At 48.0% G+C, this 18,337-nt stretch overlaps 1 protein-coding gene and 1 long non-coding RNA gene across 2 annotated transcripts in view; one reads left to right on the plus strand and one right to left on the minus strand.

Moving 5' to 3' along the window:
* eml2 (EMAP like 2) overlaps positions 1 to 18,337 on the plus strand; it is a 154,682-nt gene that overhangs the window by 50,693 nt on the left and 85,652 nt on the right. Inside the window, exons 2-3 of the mRNA XM_059950995.1 lie at positions 2,457 to 2,639; positions 3,725 to 3,851. Of these exons, the coding sequence (XP_059806978.1) occupies positions 2,522 to 2,639; positions 3,725 to 3,851 (245 nt within the window). The 5' untranslated portion in view covers positions 2,457 to 2,521. The remainder of the gene's footprint in view (positions 1 to 2,456; positions 2,640 to 3,724; positions 3,852 to 18,337) is intronic.
* On the minus strand, positions 277 to 17,177 carry LOC132381522 (uncharacterized). Its single transcript, XR_009508064.1, has 3 exons — positions 16,744 to 17,177; positions 16,227 to 16,355; positions 277 to 2,682 (listed from the first exon to the last, which is right to left on the minus strand). It is a non-coding gene; the product is annotated as an uncharacterized LOC132381522 (long non-coding RNA).

An 18,337-nucleotide genomic window follows, 5' to 3' on the forward strand; every position in this document is an offset into this window, starting at 1 on the left:
CACAGTCCATCTTTAGCTGATGTGAAAGATCCTGTACAAGTTGTTAGGGTGGTTAAGATGTCATATTGTCACAGTGAGCGGTGGCACCATCTTGACCCAGGGACAGAGGTACGGCAGACTCTGTCACGGTGAGCGCTGGCAATGATCGAGTCCAGGAGCGGATGAATGGCAAACTCTGTCACGGTGAGCGGTGGCACCATCTTGAACCAGGGACAGAGGTACGGCAGACTCTGTCACGGTGAGCGCTGGCAACGTCTTGAACCAGGGACAGAGGTACGACAAACTCTGTCACGGTGAGCGGTGGCACCATCTTGAACCAGGGACAGAGGTACGACAGACTCTGTCACGGTGAGCGCTGGCAATGACTCAGCCCAGGAACGGAAGAATGGCAGACTCTGTCACGGTGAGCGGTGGCTACGTCTTGACCCAGTGACAGAGATACGGCAGACTCTGTCACGGTGAGCGCTGGCAATGACTCAGCCCAGGGACAGAGGAAAGACAGACTCCCCATGAAGAGACAGAAACAAGAAGTTAGACATAGGAATAGCAACAGAGGCACAACTGAGCGACACCATGAGACAAATCATTCTCCACAGACACAAGGATTCAGCCCAGTTCTACACGAGAGTCCCTGTAAAATAATCATAGAATGTGGAAAACACACGCCAGTCACAATTAACTTGACAAGATTAAACAGAAAGCGCCAGGGCTCAAAAACTCTCATTAAGACCACAATTAGTACACACAGGTGTTCGGAAGCGTGGAACCCCAATGGCCTGCGGCCTGCCACAAAGGCCTGCAGGGCTCGTGGCACACATGCTCACTAGTCAGGAGATTGAGTTCAAGAGCTGTGAGGTAATGGTTCACCTCTATAAAACTCTGGTTCGACCACACTTGGAGTATTGTGTTCCATACTGGTTGGCTCTTTACAGGAAGGATGTGGAAGCTTTAGAGAGAGTGCAGAGGAGATTTACCAGGATGCTGCCTGGATTACGGAGCATGTCTTATGGAGAGAGGTTGAGCGAGTGAGGAATTTCTCTTTGGAGTGAAGGAGGGTGAGAGTAAATTTGATAGAGATGTATTCAATGTTTGTAGTGAGATGCTGAAGATGTTCTATCGGTCAGTTGTGGAGAGCGCCCTCTTCTTTGTGATGGCGTGCTGGGGAGGCAGCATTAAGAAGAGGGACGCCTCACGTCTTAATAAGCTGGCAAGGAAGGCGGGCTCTGTCGTGGGCACAGAACTGGAGAGTATGACATCGGTGGCAGAGAGGAGGGCGCTGAGTAGGCTACGGTCAATCATGGAAAACCCTGAACATCCTGCACAGCACCATCCAGAGACAGAGAAGCAGCTTCAGCGGCAGGTTGCTGTCAATGCAATGCTCCTCAGACAGGATGAAGAGATCATTACTCCCCAACGCCATTTGGCTCTACAATTCAACCACCAGGGGCAAGACATGTTAAAGTGCCGGGGTTAGGACTGAGCTTAAGTTACCACTCAATGCACTAGTAAACTATTTAAGAACTTTTTAAAAGCTATTTATTAATGCTTTTTGGGAGGGTGATTTTAGATGCATAACATATTTATACTGAGTTAAATACTGTATGTAATTAGTTTTGCTACAATAAGTGTATGGGACACTGGAAAAATTTTGAATTTCCCCTTGGGGATGAATAAAGTATCTATCTATCTATCTAGATGATAAGAGGCTAGATCAGAGACTTTTCCCAAATCAGAAATGACTAATACAAGGGGCCATAACTAAGGCAATTGGAGGAAAGTACAAGGGAGATGTCAGAGCTAAGTTCTTTACAAAGTGAGCAGTGGCACTTGGAACAGCTGGTGTTAGAGGCTGATACCTTACGGGTATTTAAGAAATGCTTAAATACACACTTGGATGATTGAAAATAGTGTGCTGTGTAAGGGGAAGTCTCAGTTATAAGGTCAACACAACATTATAGGCTGAAAGGCCTGTGCTGTGCTATAATGTTATTTTTTTCAGAGTACTATGCAAAAGTCTTAGGTACCCCTAGACTTTTTATATGGTTTTAGATGGTACAGCCTCCACAGAGCCTTGACTGCCACATCATTGAGGCCACCTGGAGAGATAGAAGCCAGCGAGACAGGCAAAGTCTGCAGAAGAACTGTGGCAAGTTCTCCAAGATGCTTGGAGCAACCTACCAGCCAACTTTCTTATAAAACTGCACGACCTAAGAGAATTGATGCAGCTTTAAAGGGTGGTCACACCAAAAATAGATTTAATTTAGTTTTATACATTTATTGCTCTTTATAGTAATTTTTTGATATTTAGAAACATTATAATTTGTTATTTTTGAAAGCATCTTCGCTCTAAGAATTGTTTTTCTTGTGCCTAAGACTTTTGTGCGGTACAGTATGAACAGGATGGGCCCAATGGCCTCCACCACCTGTCATTCCATGAGCTTTTTGTCCTTTTGCAGATGACAGCGTGTCGGCCGCCAGCAGCCTGGACGTTGGCGACCGTATCTCCTACCTGGAGCAGAGGATGCAGCTGCAAGACGACGAAATCCAGGTTCTGAAGGCAGCGCTGGCGGACGTCGTCCGGCGCCTGACCTTCGCCGAGGAGCAGCACTCCTTGCTGAATAAACGGGCGCCCAGCAGAAGTAGGTTGAAGGGGTAGGGCGTCGCGGGTTCGTTTGACGTGATCTGAAAGGACGGGCGGGACCTGGGTTTAATATCTCCCACAACTTGCCAGCCCCTCTGCAGCGTCAGCTTGGACCGCCATCGTAGAGTTGTTTTGGCGTATTCAGAGGCCATTTGGCCCATCAACTAACTAGCTCACCAGAGCAACAACACCAGTCCCATTCTCCAGTTTGACCCCACAGCCTCACAAATTACTGTCTCACGCACCCATCCACTCCTCTTTTGAAGATGCTTAGAGTTCTAGAGCACGAAGCTCAGAAACAGGCCCGTCAAAGTCGTGCCAAACAATTCTACCTACTCCCATCAACCTGCACGGGGAACCATACCCCTCCTAAACTTATCCCAACTTCTCTTAAATGTTGAAATTGAACCCACATCCATCACTCGCGCTGGCAGCTTGTTCCACACTCTCAACGTTCTCTGAGTGAAGACGGTCTCCTTAAACATTTCACCTTTCCCTGCACCGTACTAATAAAATTTCTCTGTACTCTGTCAATTTTATTGATATCTTCCCTGTTGGTAGGTAACCTGAATTGAACACAAATTTAAACAACCGCCATCTCATATGGTACAGTATGCGTGGCACGGTGGCGTAGTGGTTAGCACAACGCTTTACAGTACCAGCGACCCGAGTTCAATTCCCGCTGCCACCTGTAAGGAGTTTGTACGTTCTCCCTGTGTCCCGATGCTCTGGTTTCCTCCCACAGCCTAAAGGTGTACTGGTTAATTGTTCATTGTAAATTAGGCCAGGGTTAAATCAGGAGCTGCTAGGAGGCATGGATCGAAGGGCCAGAATGGCCTGTATCTCAGTCGATAAATAAATGCAACTTCTACATAAACATACATGTTCTATTTCTATCAGAGTTCCAGATTGTTAAAAGAACTTCATAAATAGCAGTTGCTTATTCATCTTTCTTTCTATCCCCCATACTCAAAGATATCTTTTGGCTTCTGAGATATTTAAGAGCTGTTATTTTTGGGCAACAGGGGCTTTTGCTAAGTTTTTCTCTTGTCTTCCATGAACGTTCCCTCTTCTGTTTCCCAGCTCGCCTCTTCATGCACGCTTTGCCCTCGAAGCCCAACCTGAGCAATGGATCAGCAACGCCTCCAAAAAGAAGCAGTGCCATGCCTCAGTCACCATCCTCGCCCCGGAAGGAACCATCTCCCAAAAGGTATGAAGCGTCCTTGCTGTTATTGTGCACCGTCGAGGCCTGCGTTGGTCAGGGTCGACCGTGGATGATGCTTTCCAGCTCTCTATATGATACGCAAGCCAGGGCAGTACGATATGGAGAACAAGCTGTTGCCCCTGTCGCGGGCTGCCCCTCTCCACCCATCTGATAAATCGAAGGAACGGCAGAGACTGACGCAATTTAGCACCAGCTCCATCACAGGAGTTGCTGGTCAGCGTTGAACTCAATGTAGGACTACCTTAGGGACTCCAGCTCCAGATTTTTCCCTCAGGGTTTACTCCCAAGGCCTTCCCCATGAGTGGGTATATCCACAAGGCAGCTGGGGTTCGGGATCAGAGTTTTCCTTCTCCTCGATGAGCTGCCAGCCACGGCTGACGAGCCCCGGCTGCCTGAAGCGACTGGTTTTAAGGTGCCAGTAACCCACCTTGGCCCCTTCTCCCGAGAGTAGAAATGGTTCCACCAGGCCCAGTAACTAAACCACACCTGAATGCCAGGAGTTGGACTTGGTTGCCAGAGGCTGTTTGAGGAGAATGCCACTGGGATCTCTTGTTCTCGTGCGGGCAGACCTAGTAAACCCAAGAACCATAATAGAATCACTGATGGGCCGCACCCAGCAGTGCAGACAAACGACCAAATGCAAAGGAAGTATATAGTAATTACAGGAGTTAAGCATACTGAGTCCTTCAGAGGATTGTGAAATCTGTTGATTTGAAAGTACATTTCAAATGTACTACACACTGCAGACTGCAGTGAGAGTAATTGAAAGGAGGTATATTTAGAAGTGTTGTAAACATCCAGCAGAATGTCTCCATGGTTCACCGGATAGCGTAGAAAGTCGGTGTGTTTTTTCTCTCAGGGCGGAATTGTGAAATGCCAGAGCAGAGGCTGCTAAGGTGAGCTGGGGGAAGTTTAAAAGCAGTGTATGAGGCAAGGTTTGTTTCTGTCAGGGGACGTGAAGGAGTGAGATGCAATAACAACATTGAATAGCCATTTGGACAGATACATGAGCAGGCAGGGGTTGGGGACATGGAGACCATGTGCAGGCAGATGGGATTCGTTTAAATTTTAACACAAGAGATGCTGCAGAGGCTGGAAATCCAGAGCATGCAAGCAAAATACTGGAGGAACTCAGCAAGTCAGGCAGCATCTAAGGAAATGAATGAGGCTTTTCATTCTAGAACGAAGGAGATGCCCTCCTTTTTCAAAGAAAGGGGCTTCCCTTCCTCCACCATCAACGCTGCCCTCAACCGCATTGCTTCCATTTCATGTATGTCTGTTCTTGCCCCCTCCTCCTGCCACCCTACCAGGGATAGGGTTCCTCTTGTCCTCACCTACCACCCTACCAGCCTCTGTGTTCAGCACATAATTCTCTGAAACATCCACCATCTCCAACTGGATCCCACCACCAAGCATATCTTTCCCTCACTCACACCCTGCTTCTTGCTTTCTGCAGGCATTGCTCCCTATATGACTCCCTTGTCCACTCGTCCCTCCCCACTGATCTCCCTCCTGGCACCTTTCCTTGCAAGCGGAACAAGCGGAGGTACCTGCCCTGTACCTCCTCCCTCACTACCACTCAGGGCCCCAAACAGTCCTGCCAGGTGAGGGGACACTTCACCTGTCAGTCTGTTGGAATCCGATGCTCCTGGTGTGGCCTCCTGTGTACCGATGAGACCCAATTGGGAGACCACTTTGCCAAGCTCCTCCATCTGCCGGAAAACGTGGGATCTCCCAGTGGCCACCCATTTTAATTCCACTTCCCATTCCGATATGTCCACCACTGGTGTGATGAAGCCACACTCAGGTTGGAGGAACAGCACCTTATATTCCATCTGGAATATAAGCCTTCAACCTGATGGCATGAACATCAATTTCTCTAACTTCCATTTATGCCCCCCCTTACCCATCCCCTTTTCCTTTCACCTTTGCCTGCCCATTGCCTCCCTTTCTCGTTCCTCCGCCCTTTTCTATTTCCCAAGGCCTTCTGTCTCTTTCACCAACAACTTCCCAACTTTACTTCACCGCTCCCCCTCCAGGCTTCACTGTCACCAGATGTTTCTCTCTCTCTCCTGCCCCCACCTTTTAAATCTACTCTTCAGCTTTTTTATCCAATCTTGCTGAAGTGTTTTGGCCTGAAATGTGGACTGTACTTTTTTCCACAGATGCTGCCTGGCCTGCTGAGTTCCTCCAGCATTTTGTGTGTGTAATTTGCTTATTCCCATTGGAGGGGCATACAGAGTCTCCACTTATCAGTGCCATTTCCCTTTACATTACACAGAAAGAGGACCAGCTTCATCCATCCTACTAGGACGATGCAGTTTCTGCGTGAAGGCTAGTAAATAGTTTTAAACATTTGTATAACAGCCATTCAAGATATTACATTTAGATTAATTTTGGAAAATGAAGAAGACAATAAAATGGTGCCCATTCATCAGACTTGGAAAACTCAGAGACACAAAAGACTGCAGATGTTGGAATCTGGTCACATGCAAAATGCTGGAGGAACTCAGTAGTTCAGGCAGCATCTGTGGAGGGCATCGGATGGTTGATGTTTCATGATGAAATGTCCAGGTGGAGGGACTGACCCACTGATGAGATGTCCAGGTGGAGGGTCTGACCCATTGATGGGATGTCCAGGAGGAGGGACTGACCCACTGATGAGATGTCCAGGTGGAGGGTCTGACCCATTGATGGGATGTCCAGGTGGAGGGTCTGACTCACTGATGAGATGTCCAGGTGGAGGGACTGACCCGTTGATGAGATGTCCAGGTGGAGGGACTGACCCACTGATGAGATGTCCAGGTGGAGGGACTGACCCACTGATGAGATGTCCAGGTGGAGGGACTGACCCACTGATGAGATGTCCAGGTGGAGGGACTGACCCACTGATGAGATGTCCAGGTGGAGGGACTGACTCACTGATGACCCACTGATGAGATGTCTCGGTGGAGGGTCTGACTCATTGATGAGATGTCCAGGTGGAGGGACTGACCCACTGATGGGATGTCCAGGTGGAGGGTCTGACTCATTGATGAGATGTCCAGGTGGAGGGACTGACCCACTGATGGGATGTCCAGGTGGAGGGTCTGACTCATTGATGAGATGTCCAGGTGGAGGGTCTGACCCACTGATGAGATGTCCAGGTGGAGGGTCTGACCCACTGATGAGATGTCCAGGTGGAGGGACTGACCCACTGATGAGATGTCCAGGTGGAGGGTCTGACTCACTGATGAGATGTCCAGGTGGAGGGTCTGACTCATTGATGGGATGTCCAGGTGGAGGGACTGACTCACTGATGAGATGTCCAGGTGGAGGGACTGACTCATTGATGAGATGTCCCGGTGGAGGGTCTGACTCATTGATGAGATGTCCAGGTGGAGGGACTGACCCACTGATGGGATGTCCAGGTGGAGGGTCTGACTCACTGATGAGATGTCCAGGTGGAGGGACTGACCCACTGATGAGATGTCCAGGTGGAGGGACTGACCCACTGATGGGATGTCCAGGTGGAGGGTCTGACTCACTGATGAGATGTCCAGGTGGAGGGTCTGACTCACTGATGAGATGTCCAGGTGGAGGGTCTGACTCATTGATGGGATGTCCAGGTGGAGGGACTGACTCACTGATGAGATGTCCAGGTGGAGGGACTGACCCACTGATGAGTTGTCCAGGTGGAGGGACTGACCCATTGATGGGATGTCCAGGTGGAGGGTCTGACTCACTGATGAGATGTCCAGGTGGAGGGACTGACCCGTTGATGAGATGTCCAGGTGGAGGGACTGACCCACTGATGAGATGTCCAGGTGGAGGGTCTGACTCATTGATGGTATATCCGGATGGAGGGACTGACCCACTGATGAGTTGTCCAGGTGGAGGGTCTGATCCATTGATGAGATGTCCAGGTGGAGGGACTGACTCATTGATGGGATGTCCAGGTGGAGGGACTGACCCATTGATGAGATGTCCAGGTGGAGGGTCTGACCCACTGATGAGATGTCCAGGTGGAGGGTCTGATCCATTGATGAGATGTCCAGGTGGAGGGACTGACTCATTGATGGGATGTCCAGGTGGAGGGACTGACCCATTGATGAGATGTCCAGGTGGAGGGACTGACCCACTGATGAGATGTCCAGGTGGAGGGTCTGATCCATTGATGAGATGTCCAGGTGGAGGGACTGACTCATTGATGGGATGTCCAGGTGGAGGGACTGACCCATTGATGAGATGTCCAGGTGGAGGGTCTGACCCACTGGTGAGATGTCCAGGTGGAGGGTCTGACTCACTGATGAGATGTCCAGGTGGAGGGTCTGACTCACTGATGAGATGTCCAGGTGGAGGGTCTGACTCACTGGTGAGATGTCCAGGTGGAGGGACTGACTCACTGATGAGATGTCCAGGTGGAGGGACTGACCCACTGATGAGTTGTCCAGGTGGATGTTCCTCCAACATCTTGGATGTTGCTCTCAGAAAACTTTTCCGGTGAGATCTGGAGTTCTTGGCCACAGCAGCCTTCTTGGGCCCAACAAGTGGTGCAAGTGTTTGTCTTCAACATTCTTTCTGTGATTGCAAGACCCTTTGGACGTTGGTAGTTCAAACTACTGCAAATCCGGTCCATTAGTTCATTGGCAAGATCGACAGAGAGGAGCTGAATAGCCTCAGATTGTTGCATGGTCCAGGCCTTCATGCTGTGGCACCGCCTGTTGTTGCCAGGATAGGAGATGCTAGTGGTGGTGTGGGAGAGAATAGGGGCATGGCAGTCATGCTGGAATCTGTGCTGGGTTGGGACTGGCTCCTCGCAGTTGGTGCTGCCCTCCAGTGTTCGCTCCCTTGAAAACAAGCCAGATTGCCTTCTTCTGCGGCTGGCCCAGCTATTCGTGTCTGTTCTTGCAGAAACGTGGCTCCAGGACAACATCCCTTGCACTGTTGATGACACTATTTGCAGCAATGGTTTTGGGACCTGCATATTGCATCATAAAGTGTGGAGCATGCCAGGGGATTGGTGCCCAATGTATCTGACCAGTCCCTCTGCATCTTGCCCCTGCTCTTGACACTCTTGAACAGGTTCACTAATTTGGATGTTTTATTGAAAAAAGGGAGCCAAATGGTTGCAATTTTATTTCATCTCAAAGGTGAAGTCATGGAAAATTTCCATTGCAAGCATCAAGCTGCCGTCTACACTAATCTGATTATATTCTCCCTACATCCCTGCAGTTTCTTCCACTCTCATCTGATGACTAACACTAGGCTAGAAAGTACCAAATGACAGCTTTCATCATCATTATGTGCAGTGTAGTATGACATCATCATTATGTGCCTTGTTATATGATATTGGCGATTATAGTCTCCATGACCATGATTGATCTTGGCAAATTTTTCTACAGAAGTGGTTCACCATTGCCGCCTTCTGGGCAGTGTCTTTACAAGATGAGTGACCCCAGCCATTATCAATACTCTTCAGAGATTGTCTGCCTGGCGTCAGTGGTCACATAACCAGGACTTGTGATCTGCACCGGCTGCTCATACGACCGTCCACCACCTGCCCCCATGGCTTCACATGACCCTGATCCGGAGCTAAGCAGGTGATACACCTTGTCCAAGGTGACCTGCAGGGTGGCAGAGGGAAGGAGCATCTTACACTTCGTTTGGTGGAGACGTATCTCCACCCCACCACCCTTGGCTTTCACCATTACTCTTTTGAATTCAGTCGAAGTTCAAAGTATATTATTGAAGTACGTACATGTCACTGTATCCTGTGGGAAAATACAAAAGAATTTATGAAAAACTATACACAGATGAAGACAGACAAACAAGCAGTGTGTAAAAGAAGATAAACTGGGCAACTATATTTTAGAACCCTGAGTGCTTGAAAGTGAGTCTGTCGGTTGTCAAGTCAGTTCAGAGTTGAGGTGAGCGAAGTTATTCATGAACTTATTCAATTCTATCAGAAATGTCTTGAAGGATATTTAATTAACACAGGGGTTTCCATGGACCATGAGTGAATCTGCAGATGCTGGAAATAAATAAAAACACAAAATCCTGGCAGAACTCAGCAGGCCAGACAGCTTCTATGGGAGGAGGTGGTGACTGCATTTTGGGCTGAAACTCAGTTAATGATAAGGGTCCATGGAATAAGAAATGCTGGGAGCCCTTGAATTATCAATTTAATATCAAAGAATCTATCCAGTATACAGCCTGAAATTCTTAGTCTTCACAGATATTCAGGAAATATTAAAAAATGAAGAATTAATGACAGAAAGATGTTAGAACCTCAAAGTCCCCTCACCCTCCCACGCACAAGCAGCAGCAAAAGTACCGACTCTCCACCCACCTTCCTCCCCCCACTTACTCCAGCAAAAGCATCAACCCCCCCACCCACATGCAAGCGATAGCAAAGCCCCCACAGACCATGAAAAGCTGATGTCCATCCCAACACTTCGATGCTTCAGACTGGCTCTGTTTCTGTCACTAGCGAAGGAGAGAGATCACTGCTGCCACAGCAAGAGGGGAGGCTAACAGCCCGCTAGTCGATGTTAAAATCTGCCACGTCACTGGTCCGAGTTCCCCACCTCAAAGACCAGTGGCCCCTCGCTCACCATCAAGGGGGAGATTGCTCCTTCATCGAATGCTTTCAGCACTTTTAAGTGTCACTGAAGATCTGACTTGTCAACAGGTGAGAGGTCACCCTTGCAGCAGTAAGCTGGTGACAGGCCGTTGAGGAGGCCGAAGGTGCGGTGTCTGTGTCTGCAGCCTCCTGAGACCTGCTCGTGCAGTGTTCTGCTTCCTAGGACACCAGCAGCTGTAACAGCCTTGGGCAGCCTGGGGCGCATTTCTGCAAAGGGTTAATGCAGCTGTTGGAACAGTACGGGTGGTTGGGTATCTAAGCACGCAAGGCTGAGTTGGATCAAGCACCATCCGGCCCATTTTCCCACAATGCATGGAACCAAGCCAACAAGGCATCTGGTGTGTTTTTATTTTGATAGGAACACGGCAAGTGATTGTAAAGCAAGCCACTACTGGAACATTAACCAATGTTTTCACATTCAAATCTCTAAGATGCAGTCTGAACCTGGGAACAAAGTTTACCTGAATCTTGTTCTCAGATTTGAGGTTGTGGTCAGGTGAAATAGCAGAACAAACTCAATGGGCTGAATGGCCTGATTCTGCTCCTTTGGCTGTTACAAGAAGATGGCAGCGGCAACGACACGACCAAAGGCGACACCCTTCAGAGAGTTCACAGAGCTACTTCTTCCAGTTTTTTCTTCGTCTGTCTAATATGATTCTGCTACTGTCGCGGCCTGTGGTCTACATTTTGACGGCGTGTTTTCGGGCCAATTGAGCGATCAGACACTTTGCCGCTTCCGAGGGCACCCAGTGAAGTTTCGAGCGGAGTGTGCGGCCCAGAGGCCAAGAAGCCTGGAGAGCCCACAATCGACTCCATTTCTCGAAGATTAAAGCATCGAGCAATGCTGGAATCAACAAGGACAAAAGCAAAGGTGAGCGGGCTGGTGTTCAAAACCATCTGCCTGTGTTTGACCGGTACCTCGCTCACTGCTCCTGGATGATGATGCCAGTCTTGAGTCTTGGGCAGAGTTTAATTGCCGTGGTTTGTGTATTGGACTCTAGTTCATGTTATGACCTGCTTCTGGTTTCTGGTCACTCCTTTCTTTATTGCTGTTTTGTGCAATTTTGATCGGGCTGGATTGGCTCTGCGGCCTGCAGTCAACGAATGGCACCACGCTAAATTGAACTGAAGTGAATGCAAGCACGAGGAAATCTGCAGATGCTGGAAATTCAAGCAACACATACAAAATACTGGTGGAACGCAGGGTCCTGACGAAGGGTCTCGGCCCGAAACATCGACAGTGCTTCTCCTTATAGATGCTGCCTGGCCTGCTGTGTTCCACCGGCATTTTGTGTGAAGTGAACACTCCTGGACTGTTCAATGACTTTGTGGCTTGATGTTTTATGTTCTGTGCTGCTTGCTCATTTTTTGCTGTTTGTGCGATTTGTTCTTTTCACTCATTTGGTGTTTGAAGGTGGCGCCAGGGTACATCAGCGAGTCTCCGCAGGCCGCACCAGTTTTCCTCTTCAATGAACTCCTTTTTTTTCAATCTTTTTATTAATATCAACATGATAAGATTAGTGCATAGATAATGGGATTACAAACTTACAAAATTAAAATGAACATAAAAGGATACATAAGCAGTAAGTACATTATAGTTGTCTTCCAAATCATGAATGATACAAATATCATATAAATGAGACGATAAAAAACTAAGTAATTCATGTTGAAAAAAACAAGGGGAGGAGCCGGAAATGACGACACGGTGGACATTTTAGTAGTTTGAAATCAGCCCAAATGAAAAAACTGGAAAAACGAATAAAAAGAGCGATTTGTTCTTTTCACGCGTTTGGTGTTTGAAGGTGGCGCCAGGGTACCTCAGCGAGTCTCCGCAGGCCGCACCAGTTTTCCTCTTCAGTGAACTCCTTCTGAACTGCTTTTGCTGCAGTCTTGCGCATGTAAATGTCCTCTGAACGATGGACATTATTTACGGCTTTTATATCTGCATTTGCACCATTTGTTTACAGTTGCTGGTGTTTACAATTCACACTTGCTGTTCTGTAGATCTGCTGAGTGTGCCCGCAGACATCGTACTCGGTGAAATGTACGTTTAGAAGAAGAAGAAACTTAACTCTGACTGGAATCATCGGGACGCCGTCGTGACGGCGCATTTTTAGCAAGCTTTTTACGAGGGCGAGTTGCTAACTCAACGCTCAACCCAGCATGGCTGGAAAGCATGCAAGGGAGCCGGCTAGATTCGAACTCGGGAGCCTGATGCCACTACGCCACCAGCCAGCTTGACAGTTATGCACTCTGATAATAAATTTTACATAGAAACGTAGAAAACCAATCCCCTCCTTAGAAATTACTAGCCTTACCTATAGCCCTTTATATTTCTAAGCTCCATGTACCTATCCAAAACTCTCTTAAAAGACCCTATTGTATCCACCTCCACCACCTTTGCCAGCAGCCCATTCCACGCACTCACCACTCTCTGAGTAAAAAAACTTACCTCTGACGTCATCTCTGTACCTGCTCCCCAGCACCTTAAACCTGTGTCCTCTTGTGGCAACCATTTCAGCCCCGGGAAAAAGCCTCTGACTATCCACAGGAAAAATTCCTCTCATCATCTTATACACCTCTATCAGGTCACCTCTCATCCTCCGTCGCTCCAAGGAGAAAAGGCCGAGTTCACTCAACCTATTCTCATAAGGCATGCTCCCCAATCCAGGCAACATCCTCGTAAATCTCCTCTGCACCCTTTCTATGGCTTCCACATCCTTCCTGTAGTGAGGCGACCAGAACTGAGCACGGTACTCCAAGTGGGGTCTGACCAGCATCTTTTTCTTTGAATGGGTTTTATGATGTTTCTTTGTTTTATGGCTGTCTGTGTGAAGATGAATCACTGTGTTGTATACTGCATGCATAGTTTGAAAATAGGTTTTTTTTGATTCTTTGAGTTGATGGGACTAGGCAGAATAATGGTCCAGTATGGACTAGATGGGCCAAAGGGCCTTTAAGTATGCTGCAATGCATTATAACTCGATAACAAAATCAGGCTGGTGAAGGGACTGGAGAATGAAAAGTGGAAAAGAAGTAAGTCTTGAGTAACCGGTAATGCAAGTGTCGACAATAACTTTCAAGCCAATGCATTGATGAAACTCCAGAGATTACTGTCTTGTCTTGCATTGCTTCCGAGATGAACCAAGATTTATTCCTGAGTCTGCACACAATGAACAAGGATCTCTTTGCCACATGGTTATTGATAATGTGACCACCCTATCTGCAATCTGAAAACTATCTGGTGAACATAGCCCATTACAGCTCAATATAGGCTGTTATGCGGATCTTTTAACCTAATCTGAAATCAATCTAATTTTTCTCCTATCGCCTTAAAATTAATGCCCGCTGGAATTAGACCAGAAGAGATAGGAGCAGAATTAGGCCATTTGGCCCATCAAGTCTGCTGTTCCAATTCACCACTCATCCATTTTCCCACCTAGCCCCATTCTCCCCGTACCTCTTCATGCTCTGACCAATCAAGAATCCATCGATCTCTGCCTTAGATACACCCAGTGGCCTGCCCTTCACAGGCCTGTGGCAACAAATTCCACAGATTCACAACCGTCTGGCTAAAGAAATTCCTCCTCATCTTCATTCGAAAAGGAAGCCCCTCTATTCTGAGGCTGTGACCTCTGGTCCTAGACTCTCCCACTACAGGAAACATCCTCTCCACATCCACTCTATCTGTGTCCTCTGGTCCTAGACTCCCCCCACTATAGGAAACATCCTCTCCACATCCACTCTATCTGTGTCCTCTGGTCCTAGACTCTCCCACTATAGGAAACATCCTCTCCACATCCACTCTATCTGTCTCCTCTGGTCCTAGACTCTCCCACTATAGGAAACATCCTCTCCACATCCACTCTATCTGTCTCCTCTGGTCCTAGACTCTCCCACTATAGGAAACATCCTCTCCACATCCACTCTATCTGTCTCCTCTGGTCCTAGACTCTCCCACTATAGGAAACATCCTCTCCACATCCACTCTATCTGTCTCCTCTGGTCCTGGACTCTCCCACTATAGGAAACATCCTCTCCACATCCACTCTATCTGTCTCCTCTGGTCCTAGACTCCCCCACTAGAGGAAACATCCTCTCCACATCCACTCTATCTGTGTCCTCTGGTCCTAGACTCTCCCACTATAGGAAACATCCTCTCCACGTCCACTCTATCAATGCCTTTGATAGGTTTCAATGAGGTCACCCCTCATTCTTCTGAACTGCAGTGAATACAGGCCCAGAGTCATCGAACACTCTTCATATGACAAGCCAATTCTGCCCTGAGTAAGAATCTCTGGTTGTCTACTCGATCTCTGCCTCTTACCATCTTGTACACCTCTATCAATTCACCTCTCATCCTCCTTCACTGCAAGGTTATAGAACTTGTAGCGGCCAAACCATGCCAAAACAATTGCCACAGCTGGCGACTTGACAGATTTGTTATACTTGCACGATGCGCCCTCATTCCAAGAATAATTGCTCCAAAAGCCGAGGATATGTACTCGATCCTATTTTAGCAATTAGCAAACATGCTCAAGATGATGGATCTCAGGGTTGTATATGGCGATATATATGTGCTTTGATAATAGATTGACTTTGAACTTTGAACTTGTGGGCTGCCCCCTAGGCTCTGCTAACACACACGATGCAGTTCACTGTCTGTTTCAATGCACAAATAAAGCTGATATTTAAAGGTGAAGATTGGTATCTTTAAAGTAAAGGTGGGTTGTGTACTGGTTAGGGCAACGCAGTTGCAGCTCAGGGTGTCAGAGTTCAGAGTTCAGTTCCAGTGTCCTCTGTAAGGAAGGTTGTGCGTTCTTCCCGTGTGCGTGTGGGTTTCCTCCCACAGTCCGCGGATGTACCAGTTAGTACGTTAATTGTTCATTGTACATTGTCCTGCCGTTAGGCTAGAGCAGGGGTCGGCAACGTTTACCACTGAAAGAGCCAATATGGACCCATTTCCCACAGAAAAGAAAACACTGGGAGCCACAAAATGAAATAACACTGCATACAACGGGTTTTTTTTTGCCTTTATGCTATGTATAAACAAACTATAATGTGTTGCATTTATGAAATTGATGAACTCCTGCAGAGAAAACGAAATTACATTTCTGCATGCAACAAAAACATTTTGAACTCCGAAAAAAAGACGTTGGGTTGAAGGTTACTCCGTAGGTAGCCTACCTTGGATCGAAGAATTAAAAGAAAGTGCGCACTGGTGGGTGTCAGGCATTGGCAGTGGTGATGTATATTAATAGCGATAAAAAACACGTTGTAGTGGTGTGCTACACGCAGCGCTAAAATAAAGACTGCAGTCAAAGATAACTTTATCCGAACTAAACAGCCTTGCTTTAAAGCCTCCCTCAACCTGCCCCCCGTGGGCGCGGATGCTCCAAAAGACACGTACTCACAAACCCCCGTAGGCTATCTCCCTTAGTCGGAACGGTGGCTAATTCGGAGCCGGTTCGGATGTGCCAGGAAACGGTGTCTCCGCAAAGTTTTCATATTGTACAAGATCACCATAATCTTCAAATTTCGAATTACATTTCAAAAGCTAACAAACCACGGGGAGCCGCATCACAGAGATCAAAGAGCCGCATGTGGCTCTGGAGCCGCAGGTTGCCGACCTCTGGGCTAGAGTTAAACTGGTGGGCTTATGGGCAATGCGGCTCGAAGGGGCAGTGGGGCCTGTTCTGCGTTGTATCTCAATAAATAAATAAAGGAACAAATACCAATTGTTGAGTTGACTAAAACCCATTCCCATGACGACCTGTTGGTCCACGGCCTCCTCCTGAGCCAAAATGAAGCCACCCTCACGACCGAGGAGCAGCACATTATGGTCCGTCTGGGTAGCTTCCAACCTGAAGGCATGAATTTTGATTTATCCTTCCTGGTGAACAAATCTCCCCTCTACCCACACCTCCTTCCTCTATTCTCCACTCTGTCCTTTTACTTCCTCTAACCTGGCTATCACCTCCCTCTGGGTCCCCTCCTCCTTCCCTTCCTGCTCTGGTCCACTCTCCTCTCCTATCAGATTCCTTCTTCTCCAGTACTTTCCCTTTCCCTCCCACCTGGCTTCACCGATCACCTTCCAGCTATCCTCCTTCCCCTCCTCCCACCTCTTTAATCCAGCATCTTTCCCCTCTCCTGCCCTGAAGAATGGTCTCGGCCCAAAATGTCACCTCTTTGTTCATTTCCATCGATGCTGCCTAAACCCCTGAGCTCCCGTCAACACTGTCAGTTGCATACCTCAGTTCTGAAGAAGGGTCTCGGCCTGAAACATCGACTGTTCATTCATTTCCGTAGATGCTGCCTGACCCGCTGAGTTCCCCCAGTGTTTTCTGCGTGCTGCTGAAAAGGTTCTTGTTTGGAAAATGCTCTTCATTGAGATTCCGTGCCCAGTTGTTCTGTGATGATGGAACGGAGCCACCGGCTCTGTTTTAATTAACTTCCCTTTGTTAATGTTTGTCCTTTGAACAGTTCGGGCTTTGTGCAGCTCTTCGAACTTCCCTGTTGAGCCTTTGACTGCATTTCTGATTCATCTTTCCCTTCAGGGAAAGCTTCAGATCTTGTCTGTGGCAGGACCCGCTCAGCCCAGCCCAGCCCAGCCCAGCCGTGTGAGTGGTTTCAAGTTTGAAGGAGGATGGCACTCATTTTGTTCCTCTCTCTGTTTGTCTCCAGCGGCCAGCGTAAGCCAATCCAGAACAAAGTAGTCAAAGGGTTAAAAATAACATTGACACAATGGAATGTGTGGCTATGAGGAACAAGTATTTATTTACCGAGAGACAATATTAAACAGGCCCTCTGGGCTGCACCAGCCAGCAATCTCCCGATTTAACCCTGGCCTAATCACAGGACTATTAACCTGCCAGCCAGGACGTCTTTGGACTGTAGGAGGAACCTGGACCACCCGGAGGAAACCTACACGGTCACGGGGAGAACATACAAACTCCTTACAGGCAGCGGCAGGAATTGAACCCGGGTGGTTAGCATTGTGCTAGCCACTATGCTACCAGGCTGCACAGTTTATATTACAGCTGACCTGATGGAAGGTCTCCATGATACATTGTTGAAATTTTCTGGAAGCTTTAATGACTGGCCAAATCTACTCAATCTCCTAATGAGAGACAGGCGATGGTGTGCCTCCTTCAGATTCAGCTTATTGTCATTTAGAAACCACAAATGCAATGCAGTTAAAAAATGAGACAACATTCCTCCAGAAATATTGCTCCAGTCACAGCTGTAGCCAGCCTGTCCAGTGATGTAGCTGGTAGTGTTACTGCCTTGCCTCTAATGATCTGGGCTCACTGCTTACCCCTGCGGCTGACCGGGCGGAGTTTGCAGGCTCCAGTTTCCTCCTGCGTCTCAAAAGTTAAATTGATCATTTATTCATTGTGTGCCTTGTCGTATGACATCATCATTATGTTCCGTGTCATATGACGTGGGCAATTGTGGCCTTTCCACGATTATGATTGTTCTTGGCAAATTTTTCTGCAGCAATGGCTTGCCATTGCCTTCTTCTGGACAGTGTCTTTACAAGACGGGTGACCCCAGCCATTATCAATACTCTTCAGAGATTGTCTGCCTGGTGTCAGTGGTCCCATAACCAGGACTTGTGATCTGCACCGGCTGCTCATACAACCATTCACCACCTGCTCCCATGGCTTCACATGACCCTGATCGGGGGCTAAGCAGGTGTTACACCTTGCCCGAGGGTGACCTGCAGCTAGCAGAGGGAAGGAGCACCTTACACCTCCTTTAGTAGAGACATATCTCCACCCCACCACTATTATTAAACACAAAGTACGCTGCAGATGCTGGGGTTGAAGCAACAAGTACAACA

This window comes from Hypanus sabinus, chromosome 26, assembly GCF_030144855.1.
Source record: "Hypanus sabinus isolate sHypSab1 chromosome 26, sHypSab1.hap1, whole genome shotgun sequence".
Taxonomy (NCBI): Eukaryota; Metazoa; Chordata; class Chondrichthyes; order Myliobatiformes; family Dasyatidae; genus Hypanus; species Hypanus sabinus.